This window comes from Elaeis guineensis, chromosome 1 (genome assembly GCF_000442705.2).
Source record: "Elaeis guineensis isolate ETL-2024a chromosome 1, EG11, whole genome shotgun sequence".
NCBI lineage: Eukaryota > Viridiplantae > Streptophyta > Magnoliopsida > Arecales > Arecaceae > Elaeis > Elaeis guineensis.
Window position 1 is genome coordinate 122,156,195 of NC_025993.2, and position 27,573 is coordinate 122,183,767.

The following is a 27,573-nucleotide window of genomic DNA, read 5'->3' on the forward strand; positions in this document are numbered from 1 at the left end:
TCATATTGATGTTGTTCAGGACACATGGATATCTTATATTCCTATTTTACGTTGGCCTATCCTAGCGGATGTTAATGTATTGATGAATTTTAAAGTTACGCTCCTTATGATTGAAGATGTGGATGGTGAGACCAAACACTCATCATTATACAGTATTTTTCTCAAGATGTGGCAGAAAGAATTTTATTTATTGCAATATTGGGAGAGATAGTGTGGACAGGTTAGGATGGGATCCTTTTTCTGGATTGTTTGCTAAAGTTATAGATTTTTACAAGTTTGTGGTACCCGAAGCTTCATCTATTCGTAGCCTTGGTTGGATATGGAAGATGATTTTTTTTTTTTTGGTAGGAAGGATATGGAAGATGTTTATTCATCCTAGAGTTGCTTTGCTTTTGAGGAAAGTTACTTAGAACCATCTTTCATGTCATGATTTCCTACACTAGTGTGGTCTCTATATTTCGAATTATTGTGATATTTATCCAAGTATGGAAGAATCAATTTTCCATATCATTCTAAATTATAGATTGGCTGCACAAATCTAAGAGACAAGCTCCTATAACTGATGCTCATGTTATCCTAGTGCTATCTATGAAGGAGTTATACAGACGGTTAAAGAGAAATCTGTGACAGATAACAAAACGTATGAGGTGGTAATAATGTCCTATACTGTATATCAAATTTGGTTGGCCAGAAATGAGTGGGTGTTTCAAAGTTTTTTTATAGTTCTAAATTAGTTTGGATGAAAGCATCTACTTTAGCCCAGGAATTCACTCATACAATTGCTATTAAGGTTTCTTTGATAGTAGAGGAAAACTGTTGCTTCTTTCCCCCAGTCTCTGCATCTCTTTGGTTGATTTATTTTTTTTGGAGCCACCACCTCCCTCTTTCCTCAAAGTTAATTTTGATAGTACTGTTCTTAATAAAGACAGAAATTGATAGTGCTAGTTTTGTTATTAGAAGTACAAATAGGGTACTAGTGGCTACAAGGGGTATCCATTTGTTTTAGACTATAGTAGTAATAGCTAAGTTATGAGTTGCTTGGGAAGGATTGAAGTTTGTAGTGAGGCATGTGAATGCTATCCAAATTATTACTTGAGGGTGACTTTATGATTGTGGTTAGATGGCTTTCTTTACTGTCCTCAGTTGAGACTACTTCCTATCTAATACTACATGATTGTTGGAGTATGGCTATTTCTCTGCTTGTTTATAAGGTGACTCATATTTATAGAGACAAATAATACAGCTCTTTGGATGGCAACTTATGTGGCTCATTATATGGGAATAACTTTCTGGACCGTTGCTTCAGAACTACTTTTAGAATTTTTGCATATTATTTTATGATTCATATGGATATATTTTTACTAGATTGATTTTATTGTGGGTAGGCTGTGGGGGAATCTCCTTAATAGTCCCATATCGGGCATACTCTGAAGTGTCATGTGCTTAAGAGGGATACGAGCGCATCCTTCCCTCATGAGGCATCTTTTTCTCCCACGGAAGGCGAAAGGACAAAACCGTGAGGCCGTCTGCATGACGCTGGGCCGGGGGGCATATCCCCCGACGGGGCTCATGGGGTCTTGAGGACAACCCTCGGTGGGGACCACGGGGCACGTTTCCCATCCGGACCTAGCCAAAGCGCACAATACTTCGTAGGGTGGAGCGGCGGTGGCTCCGACGACCGCTTGACATACTGAAACAACAGTGGCACGCCAGGTAGGAGCACCCGCCCCCTGCTCACGGTACATGCCCCTCCAGAGTGGGGGGGCTATGTTGTGGGTAGGCTGTGGGGGAACTCCCTTAATAGTCCCATATCGGACATACTCTGAAGTATCATGTGCTTAAGAGGGACCACGGGGCACGTTCCCTGTCCAGACCTAGCCAAAGCGCACAATACTTCGTGGGGTGGAGCGGCGGCGGCTCCGACGATCGCTTGACACACTGACACAATAGGTTTAATATATCCAATTTTACCTCCAAAAAAGCCAAAAACTATCCTTCGAATGAGCTAATAATCATTTACAATAAATTTCTAGAATTTGCATATCTCCAAATAATTTTTTGGAATTATTTCTAGAAACCTAGATGTATTAAAAAGGGTTATGGACCTTATGTAGTCATACTCAGGCTCCAAAATAAAATTTTGCTACCACTCATGTGATACTCTTTGTCCGTCAAAATGGCTTATTGCAGTAATAATAAAACTCAAAACCAATTTTCCTATTTATTTCATTCGTTACAAGTTCTAGCAAAAACTTTTGGTTTCTTAAGCTGAATTAAATTTTAGATTTTTTATATGCAGAAATTTTAATACCTGAAAGACATTATCTGTAGAAAACTAATAAACAGAATTCTATTTTGCAGAAATCAAAAAATTATAGAAAGATAGCATATAAAACATACTATTGAGGAAATTAGTATCCTGTAATTCATTATACCTAAATGAATATGCGGAATTCTTTATTTGCAGAGAAATATAATGTAATGTATAGAAATTTAGAAATCTGAGCATAGATTCCCAGAAAAAAAAAATTTTGAGCAAATTAAGGCAGATTTAATAAATCTTGTAGAAATTCAAAACAGATTTTGTTTCGCTGAAAACATTTTTTTGCAGAAAATATTTTGTGGAAATATCTTTTAAAACAGAATAATATACAAAAATTCAGTAACCAAAAATGTAGGTTACTGTTCCAGAAATTAATCTATAGATTTTTTTTTCTTTTTTTAACAGAAATTACATTGTTGTGATAACTCTTTTCCTCTGTTACAGGTAGGACTAGTTTCCTAATTATTCTGTCTAACAATATCCTCGCAAAACTTGGACACCAATCATGCATTATTGAAGTAGAAGAAGAAGAAAGCCAGTAAAAACTCTTATGGGCTTTTCTTAACTCTTTGACAGCCAAAGGTCAGCAAGAATCCACTGCACTGTTCTGTCCTTTGTGCATGGATTTTTATAAAGTCTACCAGCTTTCTTTCTCTCACAAGTGTCTAATGATAATGAGAAAAGTGATTTCTAGCTGATCCAACTGACTCCCAATTTCTGCGTAAAACCTAACCATCTAACGAAAAGAGATCCACTCATTCCGAGGTGGTTGAGTCCATTGGCAGCATGGACAATGCTCTTATCACTGAAATTATTCCATGTTCTATTATTTTCTGAACTTCTTTCCATCTTCTAAATATTGTTATTCAATTCTTTGTTGCAATGCGTCTTACATATTTTCAATGTTTCACAATAGTCAGAATCCCAATTTTCTAGTCCTCTTTTGCTCCTAATTTTACTTTAACATCTTATGAAAATATAGACTTGCACTGGATATCAACAAAAGGATCATTAATTATGAAATCAGAGGGTTAAAACTAGAAAATACCATAGTGAGTCATCTGCCTCAACTTCTGAAAAGATATTAGGGAACTGTGAGTTGATGACTGACATTAGTCTGTTTCTATCTATAATCAGGTGCAGCCAACTCTTAGCATGAAAGACACTTATTTTTAGTCTATTATTTTTGATATGCAGGAAATGGTCTTTTTCTTCATGTAATTGGAACTACGAGCCCTTATTCTCTTTGATATTTGTCCCATGCCCTTCATCCTAAAGATATTGAACATGAGCATGGCTGGTCATATGCTTGCGGACAAACATCATAGGTTAACTTTTAGAGAGAGTGAATTTTTTAAAATTAGGACCACTTGAACTTATGAGGACATTGGGATTCTATTCCCTGTTCAGATAAAAATATGCCCTTGCTTTCAGAGTGATCTGAATTTGGGTAACAATGTGAGTGAGGTGTCTGACCACTAAAACAACCAAGGCTCCTCTATCAGTATGTGTCTGATCCAGGATATGCATCTTTAACATCATGTAAAATAGCTAAAGGATACTCTCAGTTATCTAATTACGTTTTATGCAAATTTCTATCATAACATAGAAATTAAAATATGGACCATTGCCGCACTTGCTATGCTTACATTTTCGCCTCTTGAGATTTGTTTACCATATGATCTGCATATAGACTTGCACCGAGGGTAAAGGTTGTGCTAGCTGCATATTAGATTTGTTTTTTTGGACAGTCTGCTTATCTGCAGCAAAGCTTAATCTAGAGCTTTGATTTTGGTGCAGGAACTTTGGTTCAAATCAAGTACACAAGATAGAAGACAAGGGTTATATACAAAATATGACTTATAGCAACTCTACAAAAAATCTAAGTGATGAATGTATCCCAACAATGTACCTTTGAAGATATATGTGATGTGAAGTGGCAAGAATAAACAATGTGCAAGATAAAGAAATAACTAAGTGAGAGATTAATACAAGAAAGCAAGAAAAAAGATCAACACACCACAAATAAAAGAGTTTATAATGGTTCGGTGCCAATCCCGACACCTACATCTACTCTCCAAGCTCTTATTTGGAAATTTCAATCGATCCATCATTTTTAAACGATTACAATATCGGATCCCACCGACTAAATGCCCTAGCTCTCTCCAAACTCCGATTCAAGATACGGATCAACCTTTTTCCAAGTTTTGGAATATCCAAAATTTATATCCACAAGAACAAGTAAGATGTAAGAGTCATACAATAACAATCAAACAAAGCTCCTTAATGAGCATAATATAAACAATCAATGCACTTTACACAATAATGGAGAAGCCTTTGAAAGCACCCCTCAACTGGACCGAAGAGATGAATTTACTTGGAAGAGGTGATTAGAGTTGAAATGAATACTTCTTTCACTTAAAATTTTAATCTCTTTGGAGAGTAAATTTTTTTGATTTTTCTTGATTTTCCCTCCATTTGGATGCCTTTATAGCCTTAGTGAATGCTAGAGAACCTCTATTAGCCATTTAGAGCCATTGAAAAATGATTAGAGAGCATTATATGCAACAAAAATGGGCTAGAAAATTAATTGTTACAGGCTGTCAGATCTCAAGGGCGATTCATGGGTCATTTTCTGGCATAGGGGTTGTCCCCTAGGTCGCCTCCTATAGCAAAACAGAAAATAATACCTCTATTTGGCCTTGTGGCATAGCAGGGATCGACCTATGGCATAGGGGTCATCCTATGGGTCGCCCTCTATGGTGTGCTAGGCTCCTATAGCATGCCAATATCCTTTTTTTTTAAAGAGATGATCCAGGAGTCGCCTTCTGATGCTCAAAAAGTGATTTTCTCTTATTTTTTATTTTTTAACACTGCAGAATTACCTTCCAACTTTTTGAAGTCATCTAGAATGCTTTTGAGGCTTCGAAAAATCATCGTCCTTATCTCCAACTTAACAAAGTGAATCTTTGGCCTTCTCCAAGCATCCTTGTTAGCTAAAAATTTTTGACTCTCCTGAAACTCACTTTTAAACTTCTTCCAAGATAAGAAATCATTAGTACTCCTCTTAAATATTTTATAATTATTAAAATTAATTCTTGAAGCAATATACTTCATTTAATCCGGACTCATCGTAATTCACTGTCTCCAAAAAGTTTTTCATAAAAGATTGAGAGTTAGTTCAATTAGATTAGAAGAGCATGAGGCAACAAGCAAATTTTATATAAGTTATAGAAATAAATTAGTTTCAATTAGTGCAAAAGTACATGAGGCACCAACCTACATACCATTTATCAATATATATAAAAAAATAAGGATAAAAAGTAAAAAACTCCTGTATTTTACTCTATTTTACAAATATCTTTTTGCATCTTCAATTTTAGCAATATCAACCTTATATTTGTTAAATGTTGCAATATATCCCATCGACCTCCCAAGTTGGGTCCGAGCTCGCCGTTGGTGCCTATGTAGCAAGTTAAGAAGTATCTTGATCTGGCATGGTAGGTTAAGAGCCATACTAGTGCTAACGTTGATGGAAGTTGGATAGAAAAATATCTCCTACACGCACGTGAACTGCACATCCTTTCTGCTTTGTTCTTTCTTTTGTTTTCTTTTTTTCGTCCCTTTTCCTAGAGAACGATTGAGGAAGCTATCCCCTTCTCTCCTAGATTGTTTGTACTTTCATTTCAGATCTATGATCCTGATTAGATACACAGCGGTTGGTCTCCTAGATCTCATATAAGGCCTATCCTTTTTCTTCCCTTTTTTTGATCTTTCTTTTTGTTTTTGCCGTCTTCAGAAGGTCCTGCATGGGGATATTTGGTGACCCTAAAGGTGAGCTAGAGTCATTCTCCTCTATTATATCTCTCTCTTGCCACATTGCGGGGGGGGGGGGGGGGGACATAGCCGGAGCTCTGACCTCGGCAGCTTTCAAAGCCCCCTTCTTGAAATCTGATAAAAATCTACTCTTTGCTTTTTCATTTTTCTTGTGATTGAGAATACTACAGTCCCCCTCTTGGCTACGACCTTACCTGGGATGGCTCTCTTCCTGTGCTGGGACTATTTCTTGACAGTGCTTCGATAGCCATGATAGCGAACCTTGAACACCCTCCCCTTGGTCCCCCGATCTTTCCACCAACTCCTACAAGATCGATGGCTGGCTCCCTACTTCTCCGTGAATGCTGCCAGCAACATCGCTGTTCGACTGTACAGCCCTGCCATCCTCCCCCACCAAGAGATCGATATGATGAAGATCGTTTGGAAGGCCTCCAACTCAAAATCTGCTAGCGGCCTTAGCCTCTGACTCCCCCTCATTATCCACCTCTCTGACATCCTCTACCACTACCTCGAGTCCCTACACTCCACCTTTGACTTTACCATCTAGTCCTCCGGCTATGGTGCCCACTACTAGTATGTCTATCCGATCAAGTGCAACCAAGATCGGCTCATCATGAAGGATGTCGACAAGTTCGGTGCCCCCTTCTGCTTTGGCCTCAAGGCCAAAGCTCCTCCTTACTGTAAGCTATTTCGCATGGGGCAACTTCGAGGCATTCCTAATCTGCAATGGCTACAAGGACGAGGAGTACGTCGCCCTGGCCCTCCTCACTTGCAACCTAGATCTGAACACGATGATCGTACTGGAGGAGGAACTCGACACGATTGTGGAGACCAGCTAGAGGGTCGGAGTCCAACCAATGATCGACCTCCAAGCGAAGCTCCAGACCCAACACTCCAGCCACTTTAGTTTGACCTCCGATGAGAAAGGCAAGTTAGGCCTGACGATCGCCCAAATCCTCTCAATGGCTCGGAAGCTCTAACAACTTGAGATGCTTAACTGCCTCCATCTTCTCCACTTCCACATCAGATTGCAGATCCCATCCACCATCCTCTTGGAGGATGGAGTCGGCGAGGCTACCCAAATCTACTACGAACTGGTGCAGTTGGGGGTGGCAATGCATGTGATTAATGTGGGGGGTAGCCTTGGTATGACTATGACGGCTCCCACTCCAGTGGCTCGAACATGTCCATTGGATATGGCCCCGATGAGTATACTGATGCCGTGATTTCGGGCAATCTAGTATGCTTGCGATCGGAAGGGCATGCGCCACTTCATACTCTACAAAGAGAGCGGTTGTATCATGATTTTTTACCATTTAATTCTCATCTTTGAGGCCATGTCATCAATCACTGCAGCTGCGGATGATCTGATCGCCGTCCTCCGGGTTGGGAGAGAACGAAAGAAAAAATTTTGATAGGGATGAGCATGCACAGCTCATGTGTGTGTAGGGAGTATTTTTCGCTTGACGTCCATCCACATCAGCATCACTGTGGCTTTTAATTTGCCACGTCGGATCAAGACACTCCTTAATTTGCCACATAGGCACTGATGGTAAGCTTGGACCCAACATGGAAGATCGGTGGGATACATTACAACAATTTGACAAATATAGGGTTGATATTACTGAAATTGAAGATACAGGATGGTATTTTCAAAATAGGATAAAATACAAGAGAATTTTTACTTTTTACCTAAAAAACAACAATAGTGAATAGTTATAATAGAAAGGCAAAAGCAAGCAACATCATCCAAGGATACTTATTAGTTTGTGGATAGGAAAAGAATGGGAAACTAATTTATGTAGTATAGATTAAAGATAGGCTAAAGGGATCTTTATCTTCATTTACTAAGGCTCCATTTGTAAATGCCTTTAAAAGACCAAAAAAGACTTTTTGGAAAGCCAAAAGCTCTTTGAGATGATCTTGAGATGTTTGGTAAAATTTTGAAATAGCTTTATAACTTCTTCTAAGCTGAAAAGGACTATGAGAGAAAAACTGTAATTTGAGGCTTTTGGCCAAAGCTTTCTCAAGGCTTCATTTTCCCTTTTTACAATTTTCTATAGATTTCAATATTTTGGAAATAGTAACTAAAGATAATAACTTCGCTTTAAAAGTCTGTAGAGAATACATGCATATATTCTACTTATTGCTTCTGGATTTTTAAGCTAATTGTAATCTAAGCTTTACCTTCCCCTTAGATTGATTTCTGCTCGTTTTGTTCATATCTTAGTTCAAGGGTGCACAAAGGTTTGGGTCAACTTGAGAACCAAACCAAATTGGCTTGTTTTGGATTGGTTTGATTTGGGTTCCTAAAAGGGTCCGGTTGGATTCAAATAAGATTTGGTAGGTTTCAATTTCAATTTTTAGAAACCTAACCAGATTAGTTTAGGTCTACATTAAAGAGTTGAGTAACTGGCAACCGAACTAACCCGATCAATGATCCATACCTACACTTATGTATCAAGTAAATATATAAGATATAATTATTATGTATCATATAATGTATGGTTAATTCTGATAGATTCTTTACACATGATTTCAATCAACAATGGCTTCTTTTAATAGAGTATTGATTTACTATGATTATAATTTGTAATTTTTTAAACTCTATATTTAAAAATATTTTAAATTTTGTTCCCGTAAGATTCCTTTTAATATACTATATATTATTTTTGCAATTGAACTTCTATTATGCATTTATTTTAGTGAATAAAATGAATAGTTTATTTGCTATTTTTAAATTGATCCAACCAACCTATGCACATCCCAAGCTTTTTTAAATTGGAATTTTTGCTAGAATGTCTAACCCTTGCTTAATTCAAAGAGCTTCTTTAGGATTTGACTTTGTGAGCTCCGTATGGCAAGCTCTCGTTATATTTGTTGGTATATTGATCAATAATGTAGATACTAGAGCAAGGCATGTAGGAAGATGCCATTACCTAGCTGTTCTCTAGGCAAGTCATCTGCCTATTGTTAGAGGCACAAAGATAGCTAAATTTTAATCCACCTTTAGATAATCTATTAAACTAATTAATATATCGATATGTTTATGCAACCTAATATGCTCTAATCAATTAACCTATTAACCTAAATGGATGAATATATATGCCAACTACACTATATTAATTGTGCAACTATTTCTCACTCTCTCTAAAAGTCTTTAGGGATTTCTTTTACTGAGATTCTTTGGTGTGAAACTTGGATTAAAGATTTCTTGATTGCCTTATTTAAATTGCTGTTCATCCAATTTTGATCAGAATTCAATCTTTTATAAAATATTTAACATCTTTTGCTCCACCATTGATAATGTTTTTCATCCAATTTTGATTAGAATCCAAAAAGAGGTGGATTTGTTCGATCAAAGTGAGTAACATACTGGGACCCTACTTATTCATTGCTATAAGGATACAGAGAGGATCTTTAAGTTGCTTGATCACAAGGGAAGAGAAAATTATTTCAAAAGGTAGGAATGACCATCATTAAGAACAAAGATCTTGGCTTATCTAGCTCATCAAGTTAGATTATAATGCCCTATATAAAGATGTTTCTTCGTATAGAATCAGTGGCGAATCCAGAAAATTTTGTCGGGCATTGCGGTGGAGTCATGGAGCAGTGGGCGCCTGGCACCGGGCGGAGTCGCGGCGGCCGGAGAAGAAGGTTTGAACGAGGAGGGCTTCAGCGGGGCGCCGGAGGAGTCGCGGAGGTGGAGCAGTGGCCAGTGGGCGCCGAAGGAGTCATGGAGAAGGAGGGTTTCACTTTTCACGGCTTAAGACTGGGGCCGGCGGCGGCGGAGTCGCGGAGCAGTGGGCACCGGGCAAAGTCATGGAGAAGAAGGGGCTGGGGCCGGTGGATCACGGAGCAGTGGGCGCCGGAGGCCCGGAGGAGTTGCAGAGTCGCGGAGAAGGGCGCCGGCGGAGTCGCAAAGAAGAATGGGTGGAGGAAGGTTTCACCGCTGGGGGCCACTACATGGGCTGAGGATGGCGGCTCATGAAGTAGTGGGTGCCGGAGGGCAGAGGCCCGGAGGAATCACGGAGTCGCGGAGAAGGGTGCCGGCGGAGTCGAGGAGTCGTGAAGAAGAATCGATGGGGGGTTTCAATTTTCACCGTTGGGCGCTGGGGGCAATAAAAAAAATTTAATTGAAACATGGGCTTTAAGGCTTGGGCCGTCGGGGCCATGGCCCCCAATGCCAGTATACTGGATCCGCCCCTGTATAAAATCATAAACTGGATGCTAAACTCAACCCATATTTTAGGGCTAATCCCCAACCTTATCCCCCATTTCTTGCTGACACCCATTACAAATTTTATTCTATGACTCATATTCCAATAACTAACTTTATTCATATATAAAAAATTATATAAATTATTTTATTTATTTTAATTATATATATATATATATTTTTTTTTAAATCTGAACATCAGTCTTTTTAGGGATCTATTTGTCGAGACAATTTTTTTCTATAAAATTTGAGTCGATCTATTCTAAATCTATTTTGGATAATATATATATATATATATATATATATATATATATATATATATATATATATATATATATATATATATATATATATATACATACATCAGTCTTTTTAGGGATCTATTTGTCGAGACAATTTTTTTCTATAAAATTTGAGTCGATCTATTCTAAATCTATTTTGGATAATATATATATATATATATATATATATATATATATATATATATATATATATATATATATATATATATATATATATATATATAATCTCCAACCTTATCCCCCATTTCTTGCTGTCACCCATTACAAATTTTATTCTATGACTCATATTCCAATAACTAACTTTATTCATATATAAAAAATTATATAAATTATTTTATTTATTTTAATTTTATATAATTTTTTTTTTAAAATCTGAACATCAGTTTTTTTAGGGATCTATTTGTCGAGACGATTTTTTTCTATGAAATTTGAGTCGATTTATTCTAAATCTATTTTGGATAATATATATATATATAATAGTAATAATAATATTTTATAGAAAAGTATTGTATTGTTGCCAACTCAAGAAGTCAAAACTCTTCCAACGCGCTATGTGTCAACTCAGAATGGAAGAGGAGGATTTCTGAAGGAGTCCTCTTCCTCTCTTCAACCATCAAAGTTTTTTTATTTGGCCGCCACACCTTCTGCAGCCCCATCGCAACCCCATCCCGTTGCCATCCTCCCTGTTCCCTCTACTGACCCCGACGAACTCGAGCCCCCACGGCTCCGCACGAGCACCAGTGAACCCCAGCTGTTGTCCAAGCTTTCCTATTTGGCCGCTCCAAGCCTCCTACCATCCAAGATCTCCCTCAAGTGCTCTCTTTCCTTCCCAGGGCCGAAAAGGGGAGGTGAGGGGGGTTGGTGGTGCCGGAGCTAAGGAAAGGGAGGGGAGGGGGGTTGGTGGTATCAAAGCCTGGGGAGGGGAGGGGAGGGACGGTCGCCGATGCTCATGCGGAGTTGTGGGGGCTTGGGTTCACTAGAGATGAGGGAGGAAACAAGAGGGGACGGCGATGGGGTGGAGCCGCGAAGGGGAGGGGAGGAGGGTTGGTGGCGCTGGAGCCAGGAGAGGAGAGAGGGTTTGCTGGTCATGTAGAGTCGGGTGTGGCGCAAATGGCGGGTGACGCATGGAAGGCGGTGGGGCGGGGCCATAGTGGGGGTGGTGCAGATGACGGTGACCTCAGCCTCATGCGGCGGGGGCGGAGGGAGGCAGCGGGAGGAAGGAAAGGGAGGGGAAAAAAGAAAAAAAATATTTGAAGAGGGGGAGGAAAAAAAATTATTTTGAAAAAAAAATATTTTAAAAAATATTTTTTTAAAAATATTTTACAAAAAATATTTTTTAAAATTAATAATTTATTATTATTTTAAAAATCTGTTTTGAAATGAAAGAGAAGGAAGAAAAATTTTTTTTTTTGGGTGACGTGGGATGGGCAGAAGAAAAGAGAGAAGAGGGAAGGGCACGTGGAGGAGTTGCCTTACTTTTTTTATTAGGAGAAAGAAAATCGGATAATTTGGTTTTAATCTTTGATCCGGACATGTCTAAGAGAAGGATTGTTGCCTTATCTGTTTATTAGGAGTGAGAGTTACATAATTTGAATGAAGAAAAGATGGCTGTTCAAAAAGACAATTCAGAGATGAACAATAGAGTTGTCAAATCCGAATCATTTTTCGTTTTCATTTCATACCTATTGTTCTATATATATGTATGTTTAATCAGGAGATTGAAGTCTTTGGATAGAACAGTGGAGGAAGAGAGACTGAGAAGGCCAGTAGAAGAAATGAGGAAGAAGAGTTGGAAATCAGAGGAGAAAAGATAAAGAGTTTTGTTGAGGTGATTTGGGAAGAGTATTCAAGTAAATTTTTTCTTTATTAGTTGAGATTTTTTTTCTCATCAGTTTAGATTAACTATTATGACAAATCATAAAGCACTAAGACTTTCTTTAGATAAAAATATTATTTAAGAGATATTCGGACAGTTGCTAGTGCCGATACAGTAGCCGTCCAGTCCTAATTAAATAAAAATCTAAGAATTACTTGGATTATCCAAACAACCTTCGATATAAATTAAAAAAAAATTGTTAGAGAGGATAGGATTGCTACTGTGGATGCACTAACCATCCACTATCAATGAAATTAAGCTCTCTCAGGATTGCTTCGATTGATCAAGCAACCTTCCGTAGAGAAAAAAATATTTGATAATTAGAAGAAAAAATCGTTGGTTGAGGGATCGAGAAGAAAAAAAAAAAAGAAGAAAAAAAAAAATAAGCGGAGGACGAAAGAACTTCGTATATAATTTTTTTACAATATTTGAATCATTAAAAATAAAATAATAATATTTAAAAAATTATTTTTATACATCCGACTCATTTAATAGGTGGGCTTTTGATTAGTTTATGAATATAAGCTTGATCTGGTCCGTAATCTTATAATTTTATTGGTTGTATTAGTTCAATAAAAAAATCTGAGAAAATTTCAATCCAATTATTCAACCAGCCTCAAAGTATATTGGAAAGATACTGTTCGTCTCCCCGTTCATGATGATTGTAAGCGGGTGGAAGCCCCTCATGTATTTTAGCTTCTGTGTTCAACTAGCCTGCTCTATAAACCCGCACTGTTATCGCCACCGCCCATCCGCTTTCCCAAATCCACAGAGTCGATAGACGGAAAAGCACCCCAAGCCCCTCCGCCCCTCCCAGGTTCGTCTCCTCCCTCTCCTTCTCGTCCCTCCCTCTCCCTCCTCTCTTCCTCGTTATCCGCCGCGAAACCCTAATTCCCCGAATTTCGATTCACTCGATCTCTCTTCCTGGGAATCCGCCGCGAAACCCTAATTCCCCGAATTTCGATTCACTCGATCTCTCTTCCTGTACATCCAGAGTTTCCCCTCGAGGGCCTGATCGAAATCGTATGGTTGGCGAAAGCAGCCTCCTTTCGATCGATTTCTCGATCGATTTCTCGCTGAGTTCACCCTAAATTTGTTTTTGTTTCATCGATTTTGGTAGGAAGATCCGATCCATGGCAGATCGGGACACTGCGGTCACGAAACCCATATGGATGAAGCAGGCGGAGGAGGCCAAGCTCAAGAGCGAAGCCGAGAAGGCCGCCGCCGCGAAGGCTGCCTTCGAGGCTACCTTCAAGAACGTGGAGAAGCCCGATGAGAAGGACGACTCCTCCGACAGCGACGGTGACGAGCGCGAGGACCTCACCAGCAAGCCCCTCGGCCCCGTTGACCCCACCAAGTGCTCCGCCGCTGGCGCCGGGATTGCCGGAGGCAACGCCTGCGCCCCCTCCACCTTCACCGTGGTCGCCAAGGACTCCGACGGCCGGAAGATCCCCACGGGGGGCGCCCAGCTCAAGGTGAAGATCTCCCCTGGTGTTGGGGTCGGCGGGTCCGATCAGGAGGGGATGGTTAAGGATCAGGGGGACGGGACGTACACCGTGACCTACGCGGTGCCCAAGCGCGGGAACTACATGGTCTATGTGGAGTGTAACGGGAAGCCGATCATGGGAAGCCCGTTCCCGGTGTTCTTCAGCTCTGGCGCGACCATGGGGACCACAAGCTTGCCGGCTGCAGTGAGCCCGTTCACCAATATGGTCAACCAAACGATGCCCAACATGCCCAATTACTCGGGTGCAGTATCTGGGGCATTCCCGGGGCTTCTCGGGATGATCCCTGGTGTCGTCCCGGGTACCTCTGGTGGAGTGGTGTTGCAGGGAATTGGAGCATCTTTGGGAGAGGTTTGTCAGGAGTACTTGTATGGGCGGTGCGCTAAGACTGATTGCAAGTTCAACCACCCACCTCAAAATTTGTTAATGTCGGCTCTGGCTGCGACGACTACAATGGGGACCTTAAGTCAGGCGCCGATGGCCCCTTCAGCAGCTGCAATGGCTGCTGCTCAGGCAATTGTTGCTGCAAAGGCCCTTCAGGCACATGCTGCCCAGATACGAGTCCAATCATCTGCAGATGCACCTGGTTTGCTTTCTGTCCCAGCATCCCATGATCTGTTTAGAAAAGTTTATAATAAATTTGTTTATTTGGTGCTCAAATTACTGCTAGTTAGTTCCAATTCATAATAAAAGAAATAGTGATTTTATCTGCACTATACTTCATTTCTTGATTCCTGTTGAGATATTAGAAGAATGCAAGTGCCATTTTAAGTTGTTCAATTATTTATTTATTTTTTTAGTACCTTCTCTATCAGATTTGGCAAATGGTATGATATATTTCTCATTGATATGGCTTGCATCTGGCCACATCTGCATGTGCATTTCATGTCTGAGATGGTGAATATTTTTGCCGTTGGATATATCAACTTGATAAAGTAGGTCATTAGATTGCTTGCTTGATATATAGTATTAATTGGGCCAATCGGCTAAAGAAAGTTATGTTATAAGTTTTGTTATTACAATATTAGAATATACCATTTGGTCTATCATTATTATGTGGTGTCAGTATGTATCTGCAACTAGATAGTGGTATTGGTGCATTGTTTGAAAATTAGGAAATTTACAATACTTTAGGATTTGTTTGGATGATTGGGCTGAAAATTTTATTACGTTAGATTCATGGATTGGGACTGTACAACTAGTTAGATAATAGGATTATAGACTGGACTAGGCCTTTATCCATAAGTAGGCAAGAATGGTTTTGAAGTGGTCTTTTTTTCTTCCTTTGAGATTCGGTCCACTCTAAAACTTTTTCTGGATACTTATGGATATATCCTAGCCAGTAAATATAATAGGTTTTTTTTTCTTCCTATGGGATTTGGGCCGGTCCAGTCTAAAACCTTTCTAGGTACTTATGGATATAGCCTAGCCAGTAATCCTATTATTTAACTAGTTGTACTTGCCCAATCTATTCAGCCCATTCGTGCAAACAGGCCCTTATTGGTTGGTTTAGGTTTATCATTTAAAATTTATCTTGGTTCAATTAATGCATTATTTGACTTGGCTGAAATCATAAATAAGGGACAAATGATTAGATACAATCATATATTATTAGTCTATATGACTTGAGAAGGGATCACATTCTTTAATATTTTTAACAAGAAAGATCACCAGCACGGACAACAAGATTGAGTTGAAAAGGCCTTTTTTGCTGAAAATATAGGACTGAGATCATTTTTTAAAGCTGGCTGATTTATTTCATTCATAAACATAGTTCTTGAATCCTTGATAATTGTTGATTACTTCATGTACAAGCGTCACATACAATTAGCATATTGACCAATCCAGCACTTTGCTCACTATTATTTATATTTATGCAAGCTTGATACTTTAATTTTGCAAAGAATTCTTACCAACTAGTCTATGCTAGCATTTTGAACAAATTTTAGCATGTTGTTAGTATGGTAGCCGACGCAGCCAAGAGATTGGACCAAGGATCGCTGACTTGGAATCGGAACTTATGCTGGTTGGTCGGCAATACAAGTCGGTATGCCCCTGTATCAGACTGTATTGGGCCCGAACTGACATGAAAACAAGGGATGAATTGGAGAGAAAAAGAGAGCGAAAGAGAGAGGGGAGAGGGGGGGAGAAAAGGGAGGTCGATAGAGATGCTGGTGGTGGCCATCGGAGGATTGCAGAGGCTATCGGAGGGCCGTCAAGGCCTCTCGAGCTCCACGATCCTCCATGAGAGATTGAGAGCAGAGAGAGAGGGGAAGGGAGGGAAGAGGAGGGAGGCGAAGGCGGTGGGGAGGTCATTGGAGGGTTGTTGGATGGCTGTCGTGGCTGCTGGATGGCCCAAAAACTCCTCACAGTCGCTACGGGTTTGAAATGACGACAGCCACTTAGGGACCCAAAAACTCTTCGCGGGCATCGTGAGTTTGAAATAGGGGTGATATCCCTATTTCATCATGCTTTTTTAGAAAGCCAATAAATATTGAAGCCGGCAATAGGTTTGTAGCTTTTTTAAAAAAACTCATTATCCGCTTCACTATTTATAGGCTTTTTAAAAAAATGCGATGAAATAGGAGCGTCGCCCCTGTTACGAACCCACTACGGCTACGGAGAGTTTTTGGGCCGTTCGGTGGCCATCCGACGGCCCTCTTGCAGCTTGGCCACCGAACGGCCCTCTTGCAGCTTCTCCGCCATCTTCTCTCCCTCTTCTATCCTTTTCTCTCTCTCTCTATCTCTCTCTTCTTGCATCTTACAGAGGACCGCAGAGTCTCGGAGGCTTTGACGGCCCTCCAGTAGCCTCATCAGGTCATCTGCCGACCATCTCCAGCCTTTTCCTTTCCTTTCTTCCCCTCCCCTCTCTCTCTTCCTCTCTTTCCTTCTCTCTTGCTCTGTTTTCATCGATGATCCAAATCAAATGTCTGAACCGCACCGCTTAGTTGCCGATACGGTTTGAGACACCCCAAACCGCCTGATTCGGCGCACCCCAAACCGCCTGATTCGGCACACCCCGAACCATCCAGTTTGGGCTGGTTCGGCAAACGTTGGATTGGACCATTAGTGTTGGAAAGCAAACCTTGTTTGGGCTTTACGAAGGCATCAAAGTGCTAAATTATTGGCATGATGTTAGTTGATGCAACATATGACTTTATCTTAGATGTCAGAAGAATCCGATTTTGGACATATTTATGCATACATACAAGCATATAGGTATAGATACTTACATAAATTAGTGACTTGTTTGCTGATCTTGCTTATCTTCTCTTCTTAGGTAATAAAATCCTTAAAAGGGCATAAATTCTTAATTTAGCAAGACAAACCCCTTTGATAGTGGAACCGGCTCCATATGATATATGGTTTGTTTCTCCCCTTTTTTTACAAGGTTTTAAATATAAAGTTCATATTCTCCTTGTTCCCCTTGCCTTACTTTTCTCCTTAGTTTCTCTTTCTCTCCATGAATTTTCTTCAGCTGGATTTGAATACAGGATAAATGCTTTAGGGTGCCTGTTAAGTGCACATGGAAGGTTCTTCAGGCCCACTAATTTGGATTGGGAAACTAAATACTCCTTCATCCCCCATGTTTGGCATCAACTTCTGCAAGTTACTCCAATTCTTGTGCCATGTGGCATAGAGAACTTGTGGGCATGAACTAGGCTCCCCAGTCCATTATTGAATAGAAATTAAGTTAGACTTCAACATGGTTATTTCTTCTGCATCTTTTCCATGTTTTTCTCCTTCACTTTCTTCTCTTTTTTTTACTCTTTAATCTAACTTTTCTTTCATTTCTATATGATCTGATCTGAAAGTTCATGAAGTCCTCTTTATTCAGTGTTTGTTGTCTCGATCTGACAATTGAGCAATTTGATTTCTTCAGAACCAAAGATAGATTAGATCACAACTGCAGTCTATGACTTGTGACCCTTTCTTGGATCACACCAATCGTCAAAATTGTTCTCTCTTTGTTGATTGGATATATTCAATGATATTGGTGCCTATTGATTGTCTTAGTGAACATTTACATTGACCTTTGATAGTGTATGATCATAAATTTCCAATTGTATTAACATGGTCACAAAATGTGTGTGTGTGTGTGTTTTTGTGTTTGTGCAGTTGTGGACATTATGAAGTTATGTATGTATGTCCTAATGTGTCTATTTGTGTGTATGCAACTTCATTGTTCCACCATTGCCAACCCTTCAAGGGATATATCCCTTGATATCACCTACATTTCTAGTTATTTATATCAAAGTTATCATTCATGTTATCTTAGGTCCTCCTCACCATTTGCTTTAACCTTTTTAACAAATCTAGGCTGCTCTCCTTAGTCAGCCATTTTGGATCATCTTTGCACGTCTTACAATTTAAGTTAGCTTTATACAATTTTGCAACTCCAGTTGATGTAGATCTGCTCAGGAGGGAACTTGTTGTAGAGATCTTGATTTTCAGTTCTTTAAGACAATCTCCTTGAGACCTGAATGAAAGAATGTTTAGATATGTAGAAGAAGTTTTGCTAGAAATTGAATCCTCAATCTGAAAGGGCTGATCTCTTAGTTTGTGATGAAGTAATTTAGACATATAAAAGAAAAGATAGAGTGAAGAAGCTCTAAAATCAATTTTTGAGTCAAAGCTGAAATTACATCAGCAATATCAACCTTAAAAGATCCAAATATAGCCTGCACCTATGATAGTTGGAGTGCTAATATGTGGATTTTCTGAAACTTTTTCCTAAGAAAGAGAGGAAAAAGATTTTGGGGCCCCAGTTTCAAGAACATGTGTGGGAAAAGATGCCGCTTCAGCTCCCTATGCATCCTTGTTGAACTTTCTGATAGAAAGGAGGCCCTTCCGGGAGCAAGGAGGGGAGGGAGAGAGGGGGGGGGGACCTTTCTCAATCCTGCTTCTTTTTGGGTATATGTTTTAGAAACTTCCTTCTCTGTAACCTTGTATGAGCTTCATTACTTTAGGGGCAAAGATTGTTAAAATGTCCATCTGTACTTGACATTTATATGATATTATCTTAATAGAAGGTCATAGGCATATTACAGGGATGGCATGCCTCTACTTGTATTTTCATTCATTTCAATATGCATTGGCATGAAGTGATGTTTTGTCACTTGATATGCATTGATCGTAGCTATTATAAAGTGATACAATCTTGTACCCTGCTTTCCTATTTTTAAAAGTGCGCTGGATCATGCTAAGCAGGCTTTAGTCCTACAGTAAATGGTTCAATACTTTTTCCAGTGATTGATATATATATATATATATATATATATATATATATATATATATATATATATATATATATATATAACTATATCTTTAAGAGCATTGAGTGGAGGCCAAATCTACTTGTTGGACACAAGGATTTAAAAAACAGTGATGGTGTGTGAGCAGTCAAGGTAGCACTCACATGCATTTGTTCTATGTGTGTGCATTTCTGGGCACTTCCGTATTTGGTATTTTTATAAATAGTGCCAACCAGGCACATGCAATGCATGAAAGGAGTGAATGGTCTTAAATGATTTATTTTTGAAACTAATAATTTTTTTTACCAAAAAAGAACTAATAGGATTTGGTTTTAGGAAAAAATCTTTCCATATTTATCAGCATTTGATTGGGTAGGTCTGTTAATTAGGAAGCGTTTCCATATTTACTAGCATCTGGTTAGATTGGACTGCTTATTAGCAGGGCTGGATTTGGAAAAGTCTTTACATATGTATTAGCATCTAATCAGTTGAGACTTTTTTTTTCCCTTTACGAATGAGTTTTAGGTGAGTGAGATTGTTTTTTAGGAAGGAGTTTGAGAGGGCATTTTTTTTCCCTTTCCTTCTTTGTCAGCTAGAATCAAATCAGGGATATTAATATCAATATCTTTTTGGTGTGAATGGTTGATGGTCAAAATTTTCTATTCTATTGGGTAGATTTCTTTTGTTTCTTTAATTTGCAGTTGGTTGGGCAAATCTTATTTCCTGCCCGAGTTTATTTTAATCTTTTCTTCTTCCCAACTTTTTTTTCCCTTTCTATTGAATTATGAGTTTGGGACTGCACAATTTTCTTTAAATAGGGAATGTCCCATGGCACATAGTATGAGATACTATGAAAAATTGACAAGAGCATATCTACATGTCTAAAAAGTTTCGATAGCATGGACTGGATCATATACTGTATGATTGTTGTAAGGAGATTACACCATAAAAATAGATACATTATCCTTGGGAGTTGAGATATTGCCATCAATGTTGAAGATCTACCTCCCCTTGTACATATTAGCTCTCTCTCTAGTTGAGTAATGATGAGTTTAATGTGAGATGGCATAATTTTGTTAGTGGTGAAATGTATATATACTTCTAATGATCAGTCAATGTTTCAATAAATTCTAGTAATGAAAAGGAAAAACTGCCATCTTTCTTTTATTTTAGAAGTTTAAAAAAATGTTGAACAATGAAGACATTTGTGTTTCATTGGTTGTCTTTTAGTTCTCCACTTGATATTAAGATACATATTAGAATTACATGTTGAATGATGAAAATGAAACGAGCCAGTGGATCTAGTAATTGTGAACCCCATCTTTTTATTGGAAGACCATTTGTAAACATGGATGAATGGAATACAAGCATTTATGTGTTAATTTTGTTAGAGATGCTAGCATTGTTCTCATCATCTCACTTAAAGAAATGGCTTCTGTAGAGAAACCAGCTTTTTGTGGTTCTGTGTAATATATTGATACATATTCTTCTGGATGTTCAACATGAGTACATTATAGGATCCAGATTGTCTTGGAGTTGCATCAGATCTAATTACACCTGATGCTGCTTATTTCATGTGCTTGTTGTAGAAGCCTTAAATTTTGTATCAAGGCCTTTTTGGCTGATTTATTATTGGCATGAAATGCTTAACATGAAGGGTGAGCCTTGCGCAATGGTAACATTGCTCTACTGTGAGCTGGGTGTCTCAGGTTCAAAATGAGGAAACAGCCTCTCCACAAGCAGGGTAAGGCTGCATACATTTGATGCTCAGACCCCGGCAGTGGTAGGTGCGTTCTGCAGGGGGCTACCCATGACATGATTAACATGTCCTGTCGTGGGAGTTCATTGCTAGATAGTTTGCATTGGAAATTCATGTCATCCTCCTTTCCCCCAAGCAAACTTGCAGGAAATCATTTGTTTCAGTGAGTTTCATTCCTAATTTTTATGCATGATACAGGTTCACCTGACAAGGCTGCAAAGGCTGATACTCTGAAGAAAACTCTACAAGTTAGCAATCTTAGCCCCCTTCTTACCGTGGATCAACTTAAACAGCTGTTTGGTTACTGCGGTACTGTTGTTGATTGTTTCATCACAGATTCAAAACATTTTGCTTATATAGAATACTCTAAACCAGAAGAAGCTACTGCGGCTTTGGCACTCAACAACATGGATGTTGGTGGCCGTCCATTGAATGTTGAAATGGCAAAGTCCCTACCTTCCAAATCTGCTCTCGTCAACCCTTCTTTACCATTGATGATGCAGCAAGCAGTTGCTATGCAACAGATGCAATTTCAACAGGCCTTGATGATGCAACAAGCAATAGCCTCTCAGCAGGCTGCTGCACGAGCAGCAACAATGAAATCTGCAACAGAGATGGCAGCAGCCAGAGCTGCTGAAATAAGCAAAAAATTGAAAGCAGAAGGTTTAGGTAGCGAGGATAAGGAAGTTAACAGAAAATCCAGGTAATTGAACTTGCTTCTTATTTGATTATGACATACCTAACTATGAGATTGTAGGGGATAGCTTTTGTGTTGGAATGGGATACATGCAACTGAAACATTGATTTATGATGTTTTATCTAGTCTCGTTTGTATACTTGTCAGGAAAATAGTAGCCTATGATTTCCTTCGATGGTCCATTGTCACCATTATGATTATTGACCAATTGTCTACTTTCTTTATCTTATGAATTCTGGCATCCGATTTTTTATTTAATTTTTTGAGTGGAAGTCTTGTTGTCTTGGTGTAGGATCCACATTGATGTTTCCATTTACCCTAATCATTGCTTTTTATCTTTGTTTTTGGGATTTGAAGCAGGTCACCATCTTCCTCTCGCCAGAGATCCAAGTCTCGGTCAAGGTCACCTATCAAGTATCGTAGAAGCAGGCGGTCTCGCTCTTTCTCACCAATAAGATGCTCCCGAGATCGAAGGTCAAGATCACCAGTAAGATCGCACCATTCAAATCATGGCACTGAAAGATCATACAGAGATGATTGGGACAACTACAGCAGGAGTCGAAGGCGAGAAAGAGAAAGATCTCATGATCGTTTTTCCTCTCATTCAAGAAGACACCAAAGTAGGAGTTCAAGTCCTCGATTGAGAAAATCCTCTCGAGCTAGTCCAACATCACCAAAGCATCGTAGAGAAAGTCCAAGTCCCAGAACAAAGAGATCATCTCGAGTTGGTTCAAGGTCACCAAGGCATCACAGAGGAAGCAGATCATCTCCTGCACGTGACCATCGGTCTTCTCACTCTAGTAGGCACTCCAGATCAAGATCTGCGGAGAAAAGGCATCATTATGAAAAAGCAGATGCAAAGAAATCTGAAAGGCAGAAGGAGGATGGTAAAAGATCTGATGGAAGTAACACAGCTAATAAAAATGCAAAAGGCACAAGGGAACCAAAGGAAGATAAGGCTGCTGATTCTTCTGTAGACAGTCATAAGAGGATCTTCTTATTAAATGAAGATGAAACATTGAAGAATGAGAAGGGTATTAGGAAACGTAAAAAGTCTAAACTGGATGACCAAGGCTCTGAGAGAACTGATTCTATGGTAACGGAGCAAAATCTCATGGCAGAAGACTTGGAGATGTATGAAGATAAGAGGTTTTCTATGATGTCAAAATCACATAGAAGTTCTGCAAATGATGATGATGATAATCATGCTGAAAATCAGCATTTGACCAGGCATAGGAAAACAAGAACAAATTTTAAGGAACATGGCAGAAGAGAATGTGCTTCTAGGGAAAGGGAATCTGCAACTGGAGAACCTAAACACTTGAGGGATGATAGAGCTTCACATCATTCAAGTTCGAGATCTCACAGAAGTTCACACCATTTGGGAGAAAAGTCCTCCAGGGATAAAGTAGATCAGCACAAACTGGAGAAACCAAAATACAAGTATGAAAAGCCTCGTGAAAAATATGATGTCATCAAAGAGTCTAGAACTTCAGATGGAAGGCCAGAAAATGTTGAGGTTTCTCAAGAGCTGAAGCCTGATATATCAGGTTCAAATTCAACTAAGGGTGGAGTGCAGGAATCAGGGGATCCTAGGGGAGATAAAATGTTACAACAGGATAATAGGCATTTGGAAAGTGGTAACTCTATGGCCAACAAACAAAATCATATTGATGGTAATTTTGATGGACCGAAGGAAGATTGTAGTGTTGATAATTTGAAGACCCACAAGAAAAGCCCAGCATCAGAGGGCCATGGAAAACTTATAATAGGGGGAAATGATAATAGCGAAGGGAAAAACTTAGAGCTGGAGCCAGGGAAGTTGGAAAGTTATGATTCCATTGAGAAGAAAAAACATTATCAAGCAGAAGCAGCTGGCCTGATCAACAGGTATCAGGATGATAATGGTAATGGATCAACATACCTTGAAGGTGACACTTTACCTGGAAAAACGGATCTGAACATCAAGAAAACAGAGCTCGTTAGCTATGGACATGCAGGATCGAAAAAAGATGGCCTTACTACCTATATGTCGGGGTTGAAAACTTGCAGCACAAGTCTTGAAAAAACTTCAAATGCTGGTTTGAATGAGTTTGAAGACTTTACTGATCAAGAGCATATCAAACATGGTTTGGGTGACTCAGAAGAAAATTTACTTGACTATGTGTCAGAAGGATCACAGAAAAATAAAATTACTGGATACTTCTCAAAGTTTGTTGCTCATGAGAGTTCTATAGTGCAGGGCTCTTGTTGTTTGGGTGGAGCTTATTCTGATGATATTCCAGAATGCTTGACTGAAGATAGGATGACTGCTCATTCTCCTCCAAATTCAACATCACTGTATGAACCTGAGTGCTGGATCTCTATATATCCAGATTGTTGTCCATAGCTGGTTCCTTTCTGATCTAGTGTTTTGGTTGCAGGAGTTGAGGATGTGCTTTGTGGAAGAAAAGCTCAAGTTGCCATGAGACAACTTAACATAATAGATCAAAATCTATTATATGAAAAATGGAGGGATGAAACATTCAACTTTAGAAGCAGACTTTTTTGTTCTATTAAGAGTTTTTCTCCTGGTAAGATGATATTGATGCAATGTTTAGTGCTTCAATCTGCACATGTTTGTCCTTGCAGGTCAGGTTGGGAAAGACTTGGAACATTTCTTGGATCATATTGGAGCTAGTTGAAGTACAATCAAGATATGCTTGTTTCCTGTCTGCAGTAATGGTTTTATATTGTTGGATGACTGTATTGAATTAGTTCCAGTGCATATTACATGACAGTTGGCATTACTCGGTTGGTGAAATTGTGTTGTGGTTATATTCCTTTATTAGGTAGCAAACTTCTCCAGTTTGTTTTTCAAGTTTTTAGGGCACTTGTCACATAGTTCTTTTCCCAGTTATTTCTATTTCCATATACAAATGCTGTCTGAAGCATGAAAGATTTTGATATCTGGGGCTAGCAGTTTAATATTTGAACAAATGCAGGGATTGCCTGCTGTAGACTTATTGAATGTTGTGCGGGGGATGGATGAAGCATTACTTTTTGAGGTGCATCACTTTTTGGCATAGTCTATAGTGTTGTTTGTTGAATTTGCGGGGAATATTACACTGTTTTTATTGAGTGTGTTGGCTTCCATAAGTGGTGATTCCAGTTTCTCCTTTTTTCTCCCTTTCTTTTGTTTTGCTTCCTTCCTTTTTGTTTCTGGGTAACAGGCTGCTGTATTAGGAGTCCGGTATGAGTGATCCACATTAACTAACTGTTGGTTGTCTGAGCAATCACATCCTTGAGGGTCGGCATGGCACCTGCTTGGACTGCTTGATTTGTATTTCAAGATAAGCAATGTAACTTCATATATAAGCTTCCTTTCTAACCCTCTCATTTTTCGCCATATTTGGTCGGTTGGCTGGATAAAAGGTTGGTTTGTTGTAAGCCATTCTAAAGTTTGCACTAATCTCTCATATAGCTTCACCAATGTAATGGTTGTTTGTCATACCAAAAACATGTGCAGGTGTTAAAAGTGGATTACCATTGGAGCATTTCTCAGAGCAAGTTGTCTAGGTTTTGCCTCTAATGCAGGAAAGGTATGCAGATAAAGTTTGATTAGTGTCAACTTGAAAGATTTTTCAGAACTTTTTAGAAAGCTTGTGGACTCATATATTTAAGTTTCAAGAATGTGTTTCAACCATACTAGAATGATTATAAAGTCATGATCTATTTTGCCTCCTTTCCACTTGTTCTTTTTTCTTTTTGTGTTTTTCGGTTCTGGTTAGATGAGCTGCATATATGGTGGAATAGATGAACAGCATTGCTGGGTGAAACCTTAAAACTGCAGGCTCACCATGCCATCCTGATCAGACCTGTCGAATTCAATTTCTTTTACCTTGCCAGCCTTTGTTATCTCAGGAGATAATTGAAATATATTTGATGTGTATCAGTAACTTATCATCTGATCAAATAAAGTTTTACTTGGCTATAAGAAATTTTGAAAAACAGGGTTTTCTACATTGAGATTGCATTTCATTGTTTGCTAGCTATGATTTTACGTATTTTTTCTTTGTTCAACCACAATGAGTTCAATACTCGTGAAAATAGTGGAAGTGTAGAACTAATAGTAAATCCTAGTAGTAATAATAGTAATTATGATAATGTAGATTTAGGTTTAGCAATGGAGTGAATGTTCTGTTTCAAACTTTAATGAAGATAAACATCTATGAAACAGAACAAAGCTGCTTAACAATAGAGTGAATTTGTTGCTCTTAGCCATTCATTCGATCACATAGAAATCTGTGTTATGAAATATATCCTTGACAAGTTCTGTTTTTTTTTGTCTTTGTCCCTTTTATTTTTTCCCCCCCTTTTAAGCTGGGATCTGCTTCACTTGGATAGAGAAAGATGCAGATATGTTGACAAATCTTCTCCAGATAGTGCCTAAAAATTGCTTGATAGTCGACATCCCTTGATATGTGCTGCATTGGCCCAAAAGCAATGCCTATTTTGCTGGCTATTTTTTCATCTGTTTGCATGGGTAATATCATGGATTGAAAGGATTAAGCGCATCACGTGTATGCAAGCTAAGATTTATGTATCCTAGCTGTTCGGTGACAATCCGATTTTGAATGATGTGGCAAGTGACTTTCTTATATATTTTTTGTTAATTGTCATTTTTTGCTAAAAATTGTCTATTCTGTTAGGTGCCTTAATCACAGATTTAAACATGTGCTGATTTCATGAAAAAAATGTGTAAAAATGTAAATCAGTTTCATCTTTGACCATGTTGGAACATTTGGCCAAATCATGATCTGAAAGCTTTTGTTTCAATGTTATTTGATGATCTATCCAAGAGTATGCTGTCATTGACTAGTTTAATGTCTGCATCCAAGTGCACGCCAAATTTGCTTATGTTCAGACATATCTTCCGGGAATTAGTGGATCTATTCCTATTTACAATATCTGGTTGGGCATGATCTGTAATTACCGTGGACATCCATGTATCGTAGAAGCTGTTTGATTGGCCCTTTAGATGTGTAATCCTGAGAAGACGATAATTTCAATTGTAGAGTTTTCAATAGTCACGCATGAATTTTTCACTCAGTGAATGAATCTTGTTCAACCAAAAATGAATCTTATACTATTTATTCTCTAGATATAACAGAACACCCAAAGTGGCAAACTATTGAAGATTTAATCCTAATGTTTGTTGTTCATTTTGATGATTTTGAGTTTCTTCATGACCACTGTCTCTCTGCTTCCTGCTCTTTTGTGCCGTGTTGTAGTGACTTATTCTCATTTTTGGTGATTATTTTTACTGATTTTTAATTTTGTTGTAATCGCAATTCTCTCGAATCTGCTGAATTTTCCTATTTGAGCTTACCAATTTCTTGAAAAATTGCTGAGCACAAAGTCTGTTGCTGGTCTCCAATTGCATTATATTTTTTATCAAATGCCCCAACTATCATAGCTTTTTGTTTTCCTTCTTCGGTTTTCCCTTATTTTTTATATTTTAAGATAAATTACAAAAACCTCTATGAGATCAGATATAAATTATATTTATATTTACATTCAATAGCTTGAAAAATCTGCTATTGCACCTTTGAGGTTTATTTTTAACCTACATTTTAATCCATGTTATTAGTTAAACCATTAATATTAAATGGGATTCAAATGGCATGTCAGAATAAATTTATAAAATAATAAAAATAATCTTGAATGAAAAAAAGGGGGACTTTGGCCAAGTAAAGGACTTTTTCCTACCAACCCTTCCTTGAGGTACCAGTCTATCATTGATATCTCCAGGCGGTCG

General features: G+C 38.6%; 1 protein-coding gene and 1 pseudogene across 4 annotated transcripts; both read left to right on the forward strand.

Moving 5' to 3' along the window:
* Window positions 1-6,409: 6,409 nt before the first annotated feature.
* LOC105038900 (arginine decarboxylase-like) lies at window positions 6,410-7,575 on the forward strand (annotated as a pseudogene).
* Window positions 7,576-13,214: 5,639 nt separating this feature from the next.
* Window positions 13,215-26,434, forward strand: LOC105038868 (uncharacterized). Of its 4 annotated transcripts, none has more exons than XR_003799854.2 (9): window positions 13,215-13,374; window positions 13,678-14,648; window positions 21,275-21,779; window positions 22,134-24,113; window positions 24,197-24,604; window positions 24,758-24,820; window positions 24,986-25,187; window positions 25,282-25,354; window positions 26,136-26,434. XR_003799854.2 is itself a non-coding variant. In XM_029262666.2 (5 exons), the coding sequence occupies exons 2-5, from the start codon at window positions 13,691-13,693 to the stop codon at window positions 24,201-24,203; spliced, it is 3,450 nt and encodes a 1,149-aa protein (XP_029118499.1). In that variant the 5' UTR covers window positions 13,215-13,374; window positions 13,678-13,690; the 3' UTR covers window positions 24,204-24,721. The 4 variants fall into 4 exon arrangements, 1 of the variants encoding a protein (XP_029118499.1); XR_003799857.2 differs by having other exon boundaries at window positions 24,986-25,114; XR_003799856.2 differs by having other exon boundaries at window positions 13,682-14,648.
* The last annotated feature ends 1,139 nt before the right edge of the window (window positions 26,435-27,573 follow it).

Bases quoted from the DNA above. Each gene is read 5' to 3' on its own strand.
- LOC105038868 (XM_029262666.2), top strand. From the start codon at position 13,691: ATGGCAGATCGGGACACTGCGGTCACGAAACCCATATGGATGAAGCAG. The intron at 14,649-21,274 runs GTTTGCTTTCTG...TGCATGATACAG, and splicing joins ATCATCTGCAGATGCACCTG to GTTCACCTGACAAGGCTGCA. The intron at 21,780-22,133 runs GTAATTGAACTT...GATTTGAAGCAG, and splicing joins GAAGTTAACAGAAAATCCAG to GTCACCATCTTCCTCTCGCC.